Source organism: Schistosoma mansoni (genome assembly GCF_000237925.1).
Source record: "Schistosoma mansoni, WGS project CABG00000000 data, chromosome 4 unplaced supercontig 0032, strain Puerto Rico, whole genome shotgun sequence".
Lineage (NCBI taxonomy): Eukaryota > Metazoa > Platyhelminthes > Trematoda > Strigeidida > Schistosomatidae > Schistosoma > Schistosoma mansoni.
In genome coordinates this window covers 2,447,235-2,462,075 of record NW_017386017.1, presented here as the reverse complement: position 1 = coordinate 2,462,075, position 14,841 = coordinate 2,447,235, and the positions used below count along the sequence as shown (strand labels likewise).

At 35.2% G+C, this 14,841-nt stretch overlaps 1 pseudogene across 1 annotated transcript in view; it reads right to left on the bottom strand.

Annotated features, from left to right (window-relative positions):
* Positions 1–8,760: 8,760 nt before the first annotated feature.
* The window catches only part of Smp_171490, a 189,121-nt pseudogene continuing 183,040 nt past the window's right edge, over positions 8,761–14,841 (bottom strand). The window contains exons 49-50 of the mRNA in view: positions 12,857–13,017; positions 8,761–9,167 (exon numbers count right to left, since the gene is read on the bottom strand). Coding sequence covers positions 8,761–9,167; positions 12,857–13,017 — 568 coding nt within the window. The remainder of the gene's footprint in view (positions 9,168–12,856; positions 13,018–14,841) is intronic.

Sequence of the window (14,841 nt, the reverse complement as noted above, 5' to 3'; positions counted from 1 at the left end):
CAGTGTAATGTGTCTGTTGGAATTCTGATATTTATACTTCAACACAAATGAGTATCTATGTGAGTAATGTGAATAAAGGACTGGTATTATTAGGCACTGTAATGTCTAAGACATTATTCTATTCATGATCATTCGTGACCATTAATATTGATCAAATTGTAAAGTAACTAATGAATGAACTAGTAGACAATAGTATGTATAGTTTTCGTATATAAACAATTGGTCAGGGACTATTTTGAGTTTATATTTGACTCATGTTCAAACAGTATGATGATAGTTTGTATAACAATGATACAAATTTGAATAATTCACTTGGTTTTGTTTTTACTTGTATCTTCTCACTATTATTTAGGACTGCAATTGGTCAGTCTCTTGTTGACACATATACATCCTATACGCACTGCCTCAACATTGTCTAAAGTCACAAGCTTTATAAGCGAAGATGGATAGTGGCTAGCAGTGGAAACGAACAGTACTGGGTTCGAGTCCCAGAGTGAACATCAACTCTAAGATGCGAACACATCCAGCCTACGAGTCCCAAATAGGACAAAACGCGCATCCTGGATTCCACTGCTAGCCACTATCCATCTTTACTTATAAGTTTGAATAATATTTAAGATTCTTTCGTCAAAGTTATGAACTGATCTAGGTTAGACCACCATTCAAAACCTGGAAGCATTAGAGGACTGTTTTGTTTTAGTATGGAACTCCTCAGCAGAGAGCATCCACGATCCCACACACAAAAAATAAACTAGAACCTTCGGTCTCCCACACCAGGACTTAATCCCTAGATCACTGAACCAGTATCCAACAGTGTTAAATTTCAACTTCAGTCAATCCACGTTATGCGACCATCTTCTATGGTATTCGGTCGATATTCGCCTCACACAATTCTATTCACTAGTGACCTACGCCGACATGAAATTTCCGCAGTTCTGGTGAGGACTCGAGATCAATAGTGCTTAGTGTACAGTGTCTGAGGCAGTTATCTGCTGAAGCCACTGGAAGATGATCGAGCAATATAGTAGACTAATTAAATTTATACATTAAAGTCGTTCGATGCCGACTTTATAGTCTAGGGATTAAACGTTGGCTGGCACAATCGAAGGTCCTGAGTTTGTTTCCTGTATATGAGATCGTCGGTGCTCACCGTCAAATAGTTCTATCCTAAGAAGAAATCGACTTTAATATCTCTTCAAACATATTGATAAACACCTTTTAACAAGAAAAAATAGACAACTGATGAAATAAGTCATTTATAGAAGTTGTTAATTTACTCTCATTTATTTGTCTAATTTATTGAGTAAATATTAACAAAATTCTCTCCAAAAAAAACCTTCCATGAAACGAATCGAAATTCATTTGTTAAATTAATTTAACTGTAAATGAGTAGGCGGTTTAAGTAGAGACTGAATTTTGATTTATCTAATACATTATATATATATATATATAATACTTAAATTCTTTAAATAGTATATAGAAAAGAGAAAAAAGAAAAGAAAAAAAGAAAAAAACTGGATAGAATAAACTAGAAACATGACGTATATCTTTAAATAAATTGATTTTAGTTTTTATATAGTTGAATGCGTGAGTTAATTAAAGCTAGACCACCAGGGAAAACCTGGAAACACTGGACGACCGTTTCATCCTACTATAGGACTCCTCAGCAGTGCGCATCCACGACCTTGCCTCGTGAGATTCGAACCCAGGACCTACCAGTCTCTCACCAGAACACTTAATCTCTAGACCACTGAGTTGGCATCCGATGGTGTTAATGTCTAACTTCAACTGATCCACGAAATTGAGCAGCCATTTCACCAATTGTCTTCAGTGAGTTGATATCTCCCAACAGACCTGGTTGAACTCCACTGGTTACTGCTTCTCATTAGAACTTCAGGAAATACCTCATGGAGCCAGGTTTTCGATGGTGGTCTAGCTTCAATTGACTCACGCATTCAACTATATAAAATTAATAAAATCTCTACAAAACCCCCCTTCTGATAATGATTCTATTTTTCCTAAAAAATCGAAAAAAAATCTTTTTTGTTTCTAAAATAGAAAATAATACACACTCACAAATTATCTTATAAATCTTATTAATAAATTTTCATTTTATCACTAGGGTTTACTTTTTTTATGTTGTAGTGGTAGGTCGTTGTCAATAGAGAATGTTAAACAGGTTGTTATATTTCTGATAGTGATAATGTACACTTTAGTTACTATGATAAAAAGAAAAAAAATTGAATAAAGGAAAATTTTATCTTGATTAAAAATAAGTTCAATGTTACTTATATGTGAAAAATTGTATTAAGTAAGAAGTAAAATAGACATTCTTACTTACTTACTTACTCAATTACTCACTCACTTGCTTACTTAATCACTTACCTACTCACTTACCTACTTACTTACTTGCCTACTTACTTACTTACTTACTTACCTACCTACCTACTTACTTACTTACTTTCGCCTGTTACTCCCAATGGAGTATAGGTTGCCGACCTGGATTCTCCAACCCACTCTGTCCTGAGCCTCCTTTCTAGTTCTATCCAACTTTTGTTCATTTTTCTCATGTTTGAAAAAATGCTAACCAAAATAGATATTCACTTTACTTAAATATCTATAATTGATTAACTCTTCAATATGAACAACAATGAATATGAATTTTGATAGAAAATGTTATGGGCTATGCAAACTATGAGATCATTAGAGGATTGATGCTTAAACTAGCATTGTAGTATCGTTTGTTATGTCAAGCCCATATACCTTATTCTAACTGCTGGACAAGCCAATTCACCTATCCATCATGAGTCATATTTTCACCTTGTCAATTATTCATTTATTAACTCTGACCATTTTTATATGAGCGTACGTGTGTGTACCCATCTTATCCTATTTATCACATGTCTGTCATTTATTCTTGTCTGACTATAAATATTGATTAACGCTTGATTAAAGTGAGTTGACTTACCCGCCATCTCCAATGCGTGTTCACTTTTTGTTTCGCCCGCTGATATTTACTCATGTGCTCATAACTTTCTGGCCTACGTCATTTGTGAATAAAACTGTAGCTGCCACTTCTCTTTGTCTTCTGATTTTTATGCACCGTTAGGATTTGTATTATAACGGTTATCGATGTGAATGATTAACGAAGCACGGCACTACGGTGTATAATCATTAAGCATGCCAACATAGATCTAACCGATTGGTGTAACGATGTATGATTTAAAATTTATAACCGACAGGTTTAATATCATGACTATGGTACGAACATGTTCTATTCAGTAACTGTCATATATGATTCCTTGAAATACTGGATATATCAAAGCCATGAAACAGGTCAAAATAAGTTTTGGATGTTGACTAAAAATACAAGTGACAAATGGATTATTTATCAAAATAAGTGTCAATATTATTTTGATTTTTCTGGATACCTTAAAACAAAACCCAGTTCGAAATCAATATTGTTCAGTTCTAGATGCATATCTATAGTCTACCTTCTAACCAAACCCTTCTTGATAGTTCTTGTGTTTTAGGTACATTATTAACAATCAATAGGAAAGTCGGATTATGTCAGTTTGGATTCTCCAACTATGTGAATAATCAGAACTTATACATCAGTTCTAAGATGGTGGTTGGAGGTGGTCAACAGGAAACCCTGGACCCAGGTTTCGTGCTACTTGGCACTCGTCAGCAAGGTATACCTGTAATCTCGAGGGGACTGTTGCTCCCTGGCGGATTTGATCCCGTGTCACTCAGCTTCACAGTCAGAGACGTTACCACTGAGCTATTCGGGCCGCGCCCAACCTTCTGTAGGACTGAGATGTAATCACAATTGATTGATCACTGGGTGGTGATCAATGTCATGTGTGTCAAGTCCTTCTTAGTGCTGATCGAATGCTATTGATCAAGTTGCAATGTGGCCACCAGTCTAGGTGGCTCGACACTGCTTGCACTATATATATTGAGGTAAGATGGTGGTTGTAGGTGGTCAACATGAAACCCTGGACCAAAGTAGCATCAATTCACTCAGATAACTAATACTTGTTACGCAATTGTACCATCTCAGTCCTACAGGAGGTTGGTCGCGGCCCGAATGAGCTCTACTGGTAACGTCTCTGATCGCCAACCAGTGATCAATCAATTGTGATTACATCAGTTCTAATTACTTAAAGGACTATTATAAATCATTATTTTTGAACCATTTTTGTACCAATCCAATTTATGTAAATATAAAGCTTTCCATGTACAACCAAGCCATTACTGGACTGTAGAATTATGGTCTACTTCGTTATTAGTAGTATTATAATGATAGACTTAGTCCTAAAATTGTAGATATGTCATGACATGACTGCCCAATCTATAAGATCTTATGTGGAAGACACATCATTGTCTACATTGACTCATCGTATCGTAACAATTAACAATATGATACTTATTACTTCTGTAGAACACATTTAGGCTAAAGATAGGATAATATATTTAATGTGAATAAAGACAAGTTATACAGAATGACCATGTCTGCAAGACAGAGCCATGCCATCCGATTAAATCCAATTAATTCTTCCCACCTTCTCCAATATTGATCTTCTCTTTGTGTTAATTGTTAAATATGTATTTTCCCAATTATCTCATGTTCAGCTTTGAGGATTGTGTGATTAGGACCAATATCACTACAGCATATACTAAACCATAATGTTGATCATCGACTGTATGATGATTACTACTAGTGAGAAAAACGTCGTTAAATACTTACAGTAGTGGGTTTAGGCTTATGATTAGGTTTTTTGTATCTTATACACACCTCTGTTCGTATAGACTAACCCTAACTCAAAGTTTAAACCTCAACGGTTAACAACCTATACATAATCTGAAAAGGTTTGATGATAAGTAATGATAATATGAAAAAAGATATACACATAATTATCAGAAAGGGTTTTGTGGAGATTTAGTATTTTTCATAGTTGAAAGCGTGAGTCAATTGAAGCTAGACCAACATGGAAAACCTGGAAACACTGGACGACCGTTTCGTCCTACTATAGGACTCCTCAGCAGTGCGCATCCACGACCTTGCCTCGTGAGATTCGAACCTAGGACCTACCAGTCTCGCACCAGAGCACTTAATCTCTAGACCACTGAGTTGGCATCTGATGGTGTTAATGTCTAACTTCAACCAATCCACGAAGTTTGAGCAACCGTTCACTAATTGTCTTCAGTGACTCACGCTTTCAACTATGAAAATACTAAATCTCCACAAAAACTCCCTTCTGATAATAAAAGAAAATAACCCTTTTAAATATGAATCATATATATTCAATAATTTTCGTTTTTTTTGTTTTATTATTATTAGTGGCTTTATTCAGTATTATATTTTTGGTACAATATAAAGTTCTTAGAGCAAAGTATTTCAACAAGTCCCCGTTTCTTATTTCTTGGTCTATCATGACAAGTGAATGATCCCCAATTAGATGTTAGCAGTTCAGGAATTGACATCTGAATAATGTATATTCTTTTCGATGTACACCGTCAGCAACCACAATATCTCCGATTGTGTTCTTTTGTAACTTTTACAGAGAAAGATCATGAAATTTTCATAGATTCACCTGAATAGGTTGTACAATTAATTGACATAATGATCTATCTAAATGGCAGAAAATAGGTAGGCCAGATATTCAAACAGGTTGTCTTTATTGGACATCATACAACATTGAACAGTTCCCAATTAAATGTTATTAATTATATAAAAAACAAGAACTATATGAGTTTATTTCTGCTAACAAACATTATAATGAATCACTATAATGATTATTCATTTCCTGTCATTATAATTTTGTTTATACATTGATATTTTACATTTTAAACTATCGTTAAAATCAGAAGGGGTTTTTGTGGATATTATAGTAATTTAAATAGTTGAGATCATGAATAAATTGGAGCTAGACCACCATGGAAAACCTGGAAGCACTAGACGGCCGTTTCGTCCTATTATGGGACTCCTCAGCAGTGCTCATCCACGATCCCGCCCCGCGAGATTCGAACCCAGGACCTATCAGTCTCGCGCCAGAGCACTTAACGGATAGACTACTGAGCCGGCGTCCAACGGTGTTAATGTTAAGTTAGACATTGATATCGTTGGGTACTGGCTAAGTGAAACTGATAGGTCCTCAGTTCGAATCTCGTGAGGCGGGATCGTGGATGTGCACTGCCGAGGAGTCCCACAATAGGACGAAACGGCCTTAAAGCAGTGCTTCCAGGTTTTCGATGGTGATCTAGCTTCCATTGATTCATGATCTCAACTATTAAAATAATGTTAAAATGTCAATATTTTATTAATAGTAAACTGAAAATTAATGTTTGTTTTTTGTTCTCTATCAGAATGTAGGCCGGTAATTTTCCATTCTATCTGTACTGTGTATTATCAGTTGTAATGAAAAATTACTTCAATGATCCTCTTTATCATCAATCATAAAATATCACATTAATCAAATTTAAAATTATTTAAAAAAACTTATCACAATTCAAATTGTGATTCAATAAGGATAAGTTTTCTATCACTTACTTACTTGCGCCTGTTACTGTCAATGGAGTATAGGCCACCGCCCAGCACTCTCCAACTCACTCTGTCTCGAGCTTTCCTTTCTAGTTCTATCAAACTTTTGTTCATTCTTGTCATATCTGTCTCCATTTATCGGCGTTGTTTGTTCTCTAGTCCTCCTCTTTTCCTTTGGCCTTCAGGTTTCTATGTAAGAGATTGTCTTGTAACACATTTGGGTGATTTCCTCAATGTGTGTCCTATCCACTTCCAACGCTTCTTCCTGATTTCTTCCTCCACTGGAATCTGGTTTGTTGTCTCCCACAATAGGTTGTTGCTGATAATGTCTGACCAACATATCCGAAGTATTTTGCGTAGACAACTGTTAATAAACACCTATATCTCCTGGATGTTTTTATCACTTGATACTTGTGTAATGACGTTAAGATAATTATGGATCATCTATGAAGTTACATTTATATAGAATCGTACAGTTTAATAAAATCTATGTTATTTATATAATAGTATTGTAGTATTTATGTGAGATTAGTCAATATTTTTAGTGGTCACATTAATCAACACGGTGATTATCTTTAGTCATTATAAACGGAAAGTATGACTAAACTAATTCATATTATATCGTAATACACACCATATTGAAATATAACTGTTTTTAATCATAGGTAACATTGTTTATACAAATGAAACACCGTTTGAATTTTCAAGGACTTTTCTACATTTGAACTCGTTAATAGTTATGTATGTGTTTCTCAGTATTCCTAACCTACCTTTGGAAAATTCGGGATGTAAAGTTCTATCAGTAAGAAAAAAAAAACACTCTTTTGTCATAACAACTGGATAGATAGATCTCAATGCTAATAACTCCTGTTCTTCATATTTATTATCTGTCTTTTTACTTATATAATCAAATAATCTTCACAGTATTTTAGTGAACGAGAACACAGAGTAATTGATGTGGAAACGAAGGAACAATCATGTCCGAGACGATTGATTGAAATTTTGCAAATGAAGTATTTACTGTCAATCTGATGTTAACAAACATAGTGTATGTAAAGAGTGAACAAGAAACTCATTCAAATAACCCTAAAAATTATGTTAGTAAAATCATTTAAAGTATACTCTTGATCAGTGGACAAGTAAATCGAACACAATACACATACTGTGAGTATAACATGGTAATCGGTAATTCAGTTAATAGTAACGACTCTAGTAGAACCTGGCTTACATGTGCATCAGCTTGAGTTGGGACAATATATCAGGACAACAAGGTGTAGTTAACAAGGTGAATGTCGAAATAAGTTGAATAAAGTGCAGATTGGTTGAGCCATGACAAATGGTTAGCTTGTGGAGTCATAGATTGTTGAACTAAGCGATGCAGTTAGGTATAGAGTACCTGATTCTGGTCTGTATGGTAACTGGGACTAATATTTGAAGAATTTATTTAACACATGGCTCATAATCGGTCACAATGATACAGACCCAATCGTGTTTTGCCGTCAAACACTCATACCTCTTATTCCTCGAGTTCTTTTTCCGTCATATTTTCCCTTGTTAACTTCATCTTGTTGTTCTGATATATTGTCCCAACTCAAGCTGATGCACATGTAAGCCAGGTTCTACTAGAGTCGTTACTATTAACTGAATTACCGATTACCATGTTATACTCACAGTATGTGTATTGTGTTCGATTTACTTGTCCACTGATCAAGAGTATACTTTAAATGATTTTACTAACATAATTTTTAGGGTTATTTGAATGAGTTTCTTGTTCACTCTTTACTTACACTATGTTTGTTAACATCAGACTGACAGCCACTTTCCGTCTACCTACATTTAACTAGTTTTCAACATTTTACCCAAACGAACAAGCAAAGGAACAATGTAAGCGGTGCGTAACCGTGTGTTACCTACCTCATAACCATCAAAGGGTATGTAGTTGCATAAGTTTATAAACCGATTCGCCTTTCTTGCCTAAAATACTTTTTTTTTCTGCCGAACTACCTTTAACTGCTAAACATCAAAATAATGAACCAGATTTTGAATGGCTTAAACTAGTCACAACAAATTAATCGATTGAATTCGACTAATCGTACTGAGAAGAAGTAGTCAGGCACAATATTATTTAATGGTTGATGATCAATCTCTGTGAAGTTAATTGCATTTACTTCCTTTTCTGTTTTGTTGTATTCACATAGACGAATTGTTAGAAGCTATACTGATATCAACATGTCAACTTCCATCAAATTCACGAACAATACACCAGATTAGTTCTTTACAACGATTTCAACAGACTAATACTACACCTTCCACTACTATACCATCATCTTTAAATAAGGCATCGTTATCGAGTATGAATAACAATAACAATAAATTTCATATTTGTGTAACTGTTGTACGTGATCAATTTCCCTTGGATCCTCAATGGAATAAATTATATTCTGATCAATGGTATTTGAGTTATAAACATTTGTTACCAATCACTTTACCAGGTCATCATATTACCATTGGTCCAGTATTAAGAATTACTAATTTATTACCATATGATATGATATTTTTTATTTTCGAAACTGATATTAATGGTACATTGGGATCGAAAGAAGAAGCATGTGTTCATAATGTAAGTATATCAATCACATAACTAATGTACTTACTTACACCTGTTAATCCTCGTGAAGGAGTGTAGCATAACTATCGTACTGTAGTATATATATGTATGTGCATACTGAATCTCTTATATTTATTTAGCGGTAATATACAAAGGGTATTAACAAAGAATTTCCGATAATAATAATAAGTTTGATGTGTAATTCATTAATCAGGTTATGAGTTTCAACGGCATTTGATGAGCATATGAATTTGACTTTACCTAAAGGCCTGAAGGCAAGTAAATCGAGACGTTCTATTAGTGTAAGACATATCGGAATAAAAGACATCTTTGATGATTTCAAACTCGTTTTGCACAGTGACACAATCAAAGAAGCTGCCATTGTACTGTTCTGGTAGTATCAAAACTCATTCAAGAGTATGATGTGTTTATCAACTTATAACTCTTGTACTGATATATATCGTCCGTGGATAATCATCAGAAGACCATGATATCCTACTTTATTTATTTATACGTTCTATTAAAAAGGATCTTTACTTAAGATTAAATAACTTCAGCATGTTTCTTTCAAGTATTTGGTTTGCACTTCTTCAAGGAAAGTTCAAGTTCATGAATCCATAACTTCTATTATCAAATGAAAAAGTAAAACCAACAATTTCATCTACCAGCTTTGAGCTTAGTTCAAAATTTATTGATACAAAGCTTTTGATGAATTTTTTTAAATATGAATTGAGGAAGCACCACCCAAACAACCAATAAAGGGGGAATAAAGGCGAACAAAGGGGAAATAAAGCGGACGAAAGCGTAAATAAAGGGGAAATGTCGCTTTTTCGCCTGCACGTCGGTTATTTAGGGGAAAAGTCGATTTTTCCCCCTTACGTCGTATATTTGGGAGATATTTGTAGACAATTTGTCGTAACGTATAGCATTTGAATGAACCGCAATAAGGAACAACATTTTGCTGAGTATGTCAAAAATAAAGAATTATTACATTAAATTTATGAATATCATCATTATTACTCATGCAATAAAATACGGACACAGGATTTTGTATGTGATGCATTTGTACTTACCTTTTCTGTTGTTTAGCTAAGGTGTTCCGACATGGTTGGCCGCCATCACAAAATACTTACACGATGCAAGTGAGTGATGCGCTCTCTGTTTTTTTAGTTCCTTCTAACTGTTTACGTTGTTAGTCTTATAACATGAGTTTAAGCCAAGTCAGTGAAAGAGCTCGTAGATGTAAGGCAACCGTGAACTTGTCAAGAGTCCTCGGATGTCATAGATCTACTTATAACAGACGTTGGAATAAATTACGTACCGATTTTCTGAGAAGACATGACTTGCTTTCGTTTAGTAACTTTGCTATTGAAAGCACAACTACAGGTAGCTGACTTTACCACCTATATATGTAGAAACTATGTCAGTTGACAGAGAAAGTAATTGTCATGAGATTCCTTCAACTGTATTACCTTCCACAATCTGTACCAATGAAAGGCTTCTGGAAGATAATGGTACGTGTATGAAGTTCATACGCTAATAAATTTCTTAAAGGATGTTCTACCGTCGATTTGCCCTATCACAAGCCCTTGAAATCGTAAGAGAAGATGAACAAGATAATAATGCATTTAATGACATCCACTTCTCTGAGTATCCGAGATGCAGACAGGGTCCTGAATGAATTTCGCCTTCTCATACCAGACTTGCCGACGAGCATTAGAAGTCTATTGAGGACGTGCACAAGTGTACAACCGAAGTCCATCAGCAGTGGGGTTTACTACCATCTGGGATTGAAGACCAACCTGCTAAGAAAAAAATCTAATTGCTGAGTAAGTCATCCCTACGATCTACTTCTATTTTTCCGATATGAAAGAATGTATACTTTGCAGCTTAAAATTTTAGCAAGCTTGAGTGAACTGAATACAAATATAAAGCTGGTGCTCTCAAGGTTCACGGACCGCGAAGATCCGCGTCAATTTGACTGTGGACTATCCAGCCAACAGTTCCCTTTGTCATCTGAAGAGGAACTGGGAACTTTGGACGCTTGTCTAGAGCAAAAAGACGTGAGGGACAGATTTGTAAGCACACAACATGATTTTTATCCTTCATTCCTACTACAGATGGCCATGTTGACACGTTTAATGGATGATGATCCTAAAACCTCCATGCGATATCTTCTGTCCCACATCATGAAACCTGAAATCGCCATTAATTTCACGTTACTTGGTACTTCATCAAAACGAGCGATTCAGAAGTGCCGGTTTTATGGCTGCGTACGAAGTAAGATAAATAAGGTTTTTAAACTTCAGGTGCACTGACTAATCGATTCCTGTCGTCATCTGTCAACGAGAAAGACCTTGCGAAACTATATGACATGGCGACGCAAAGTTGTTTTCACGACATGAGAGACAAAATACAGAAGCGTCATCGACGGAAGAAAGAACACGTATGTACGGCTTTAAAGTGATTATTGTTTTTGCATTATCTATAGGTAAAGTCTTCCGTGTTCAAGGATATAACCGTAAGTTCAGCTTCAAGTACCTTGTTGTGCAAAACAAGATATTTAGGGTAAAAATCGGAAATTCGTCGGATATTTAGGGGAAATGTCGGCAAATCGTCGGATATTTAGGGTAAAAATCGGCAATTTAGCAACATTTGAAAAACAGAGCGACAGAAAGGGGAAATTCTGCTTTATTTCCCCCGGACAGGCGAAAAAGCAGACATTTTGGCGCATTTCCCCTTTATTTATGACTTATTTTCCAATGCATTTTCCGCTTTATTTCCCCTTTGTTCGCCTTTATTTCCCCTTTATTGGTTGTTTGGATATATATGCAACGGATCTACAATAATGAGATTACATTCATTCGGATTTAAATGCATACTGTATTACTATATAGATTACTTTTGTGATAGGTGCTACTGATATCAACATATATAAGTAATATGTATCATCAATAGAAAGTGAAATAATTGGCCGCAGAAGGTTAAGAAGATCAAAGAGAAGAGAACTAGAACACGGAGTGGTTGATGTGGAAACGAAGGAACAATCATGTCCGAGACGATTGATTTACATTTTGCAAATGAATTATTTACTGCATGGTTCTCAGATTTTACTTGGAAATCCTGTAATTGTATTTGATTGTGTTCTCGTACACTACAGTATTGCATTAACAAGTTTGAAATTAAGAACGTCATTGTTTTCGGAAAAAAAAACTTTATTGCTTATACGATAAGTTTTCGAACATCAGTGTTCTCTTAAATCATCAAAACAGAATAAACGATACTTTTCAAAAACTTTCATGCCTGAATATCTGGAACAATTCACATGAATTTAGGTAAACTACCATTGGAAAACACATAACACTGAATAGCGGCTTATACCCTGTATAGAACTTATTGATCATGGTTGCAATCACTTCAATACAACTGAATTCCTCAGTTTCAGCTCAGATAATTACTTGAGTATTCGACGTTGATGAGTTTCAAGCAAAAAGTAATATCTGATCGGTGATTCACGATGTGTAGTTTCTGTTTTGATGAATTTATTCTGTAATGTAAATTTAAAACAAAACAGTGGGAGTATATCGTTTGTTTTAATAAAACTAATTGCTCATATACTTTACATTCAGAAGAATCTTATTCTTGATTTCAACCGATAATAATCATCAAATATACTGAAAATTCATATTTTTACACTTTAGATATACGATGATGAAGAGTGTCACTCTATAGATCATGAACATTATGATACATCTCTTAACTCGACTGGTTTAATAAATAACCAAAAGTTATTGACTTCAGATTCTATGACTAGCATGGGAAGTGCAATAGAATTACAAAGACTGCTTTTAGCTTCAAAGTGAAGGATTTTGGAAATGTGCTTTATAGAATTTGTAGTTATCTATCTCACTACCCAGTTAAGAATCACTAGAACAGTTAGTCATTTCAAAAATTTCATTGAATATCGTTACGTTTACGCTGAAGTAATTGCACTAATGTCTACGCAAGTTACTGAGTGTTAGTTGATCGGATACCATCAACAACAACCTACTGTAGGAAAGAACACACTAGCTCCCTGATGGAGACGAAATTAGGAAAAGACGATGGAAGTGGATAGGATATACATTACGGAAATTCCCAAACTGCATCATGAAGCAAGCGTTAATTAGGAATCCTGAAGGGAAACGGAAGAGAGGAACATCACAGAACACACTGCGTCGAGAATCGGAAACAGACATGAAAAGGATGAATGAGAAGTGGAAACAACTGGAAAGGATTGCCCAGGACAGAGTTGGATGGAGAATGCTGGTGGGTGGCCTATGCTCCTTGACAGGTATAATTAAGTATAATTAAGTAAGTAAGTAATTTTACTAATCTCTAATGACAATTCATTCCTTAAATATTCAATTTTAACGATGAGAACAAATCAATCCAACTGAATTCTATTTTGAAGAATGTAGATTGGACGGTTTTTTTAAAACAAACAGGTCAATTCTTATGATATATCAAAGAAGCTGAAACATGAGAACAATATAACACTGAAAAAGCACAACGTTAACTGCGAAATAGGGGACAATCATAAACAAATGTATCTGCTAACGTGCTTACTCAAAATATTTAAACGCAACGAGTCGGACTCCTTCCAGAATACAAGACACCCATGGTAACTTCGTTCTATGAAAGTAAAAAAGCCTATAATCTGTTACACAACGACCTTGTGGTGACAATTTTTGTAGAAGATATGGGTTGTCTGAACACGTATTTCGTCTTATTTGGGTCTCGTCAGCTGAATCTCAGACTTGATGTTGACTTGGCGATTTATCTCTTCTCTAAAAGTTCTAACATAATGCCTATGTCGAAGCAATCCCTACGGGACGCACATACGCCAGCTAATACTGATCAAAATTTCGGCAAGAATATCAGCAATGAAATAACTCAAAAATCCTTAAAAATTAAAATAGCAGAATGCTTTATTTGAAAAAATCAGTCGTTAGACAAGTTTAAATGAAGGCTCCAACCAGTATTCGAAGACCACAAAAGCAAACCAGTATAAACTAACGACTGAAGCGCAACCATACTACAGAGATATCTTAAAATGTTTTCTATTAATAACCACGAGTGCTCTTTGCATACCTTTGTAGTGACCGACCAGTCTCGATAAGAACACGATTGGAATAACGGAAACAATTATTATTATTGTAACCAATTGTAACAGAGATTTTTTACCGTATTTGTTTAACTGTATCAAACTCACTTCTTTTTCCGCTATCCGCCTTGTTTGGTTGGAACTTTCTTACGCTCTGCCCATTTCGCCTGTACCCGTTGGCACGTCTCGGTATTATTTCGATACCACGAGATCGCCAATAACTATACTTGATCTGGATTAATAAAGTCTTCTGATTTACGAGTTATCAAAGGAACCAAGTCGTTTCTGGGCGCGTAATCGAATAGCAGTGGTGATCATAGTCCGTCCTCGACTCGACACCCACTACATCTGGTGAGCCGTATTTGGAACACGTAATACGTCTGGTGAACCACAACTGGCAACCCAATTCATCGAGCACAATTCAAACTTGACCAACTTTCCAACCCAGATCAATTCGGTGAGTCTGTTTATCTATCCTCTTCTGTTTCACATACTCGTATTGATATTTTTCAATATATAATATTTTGGCAACTTAATATG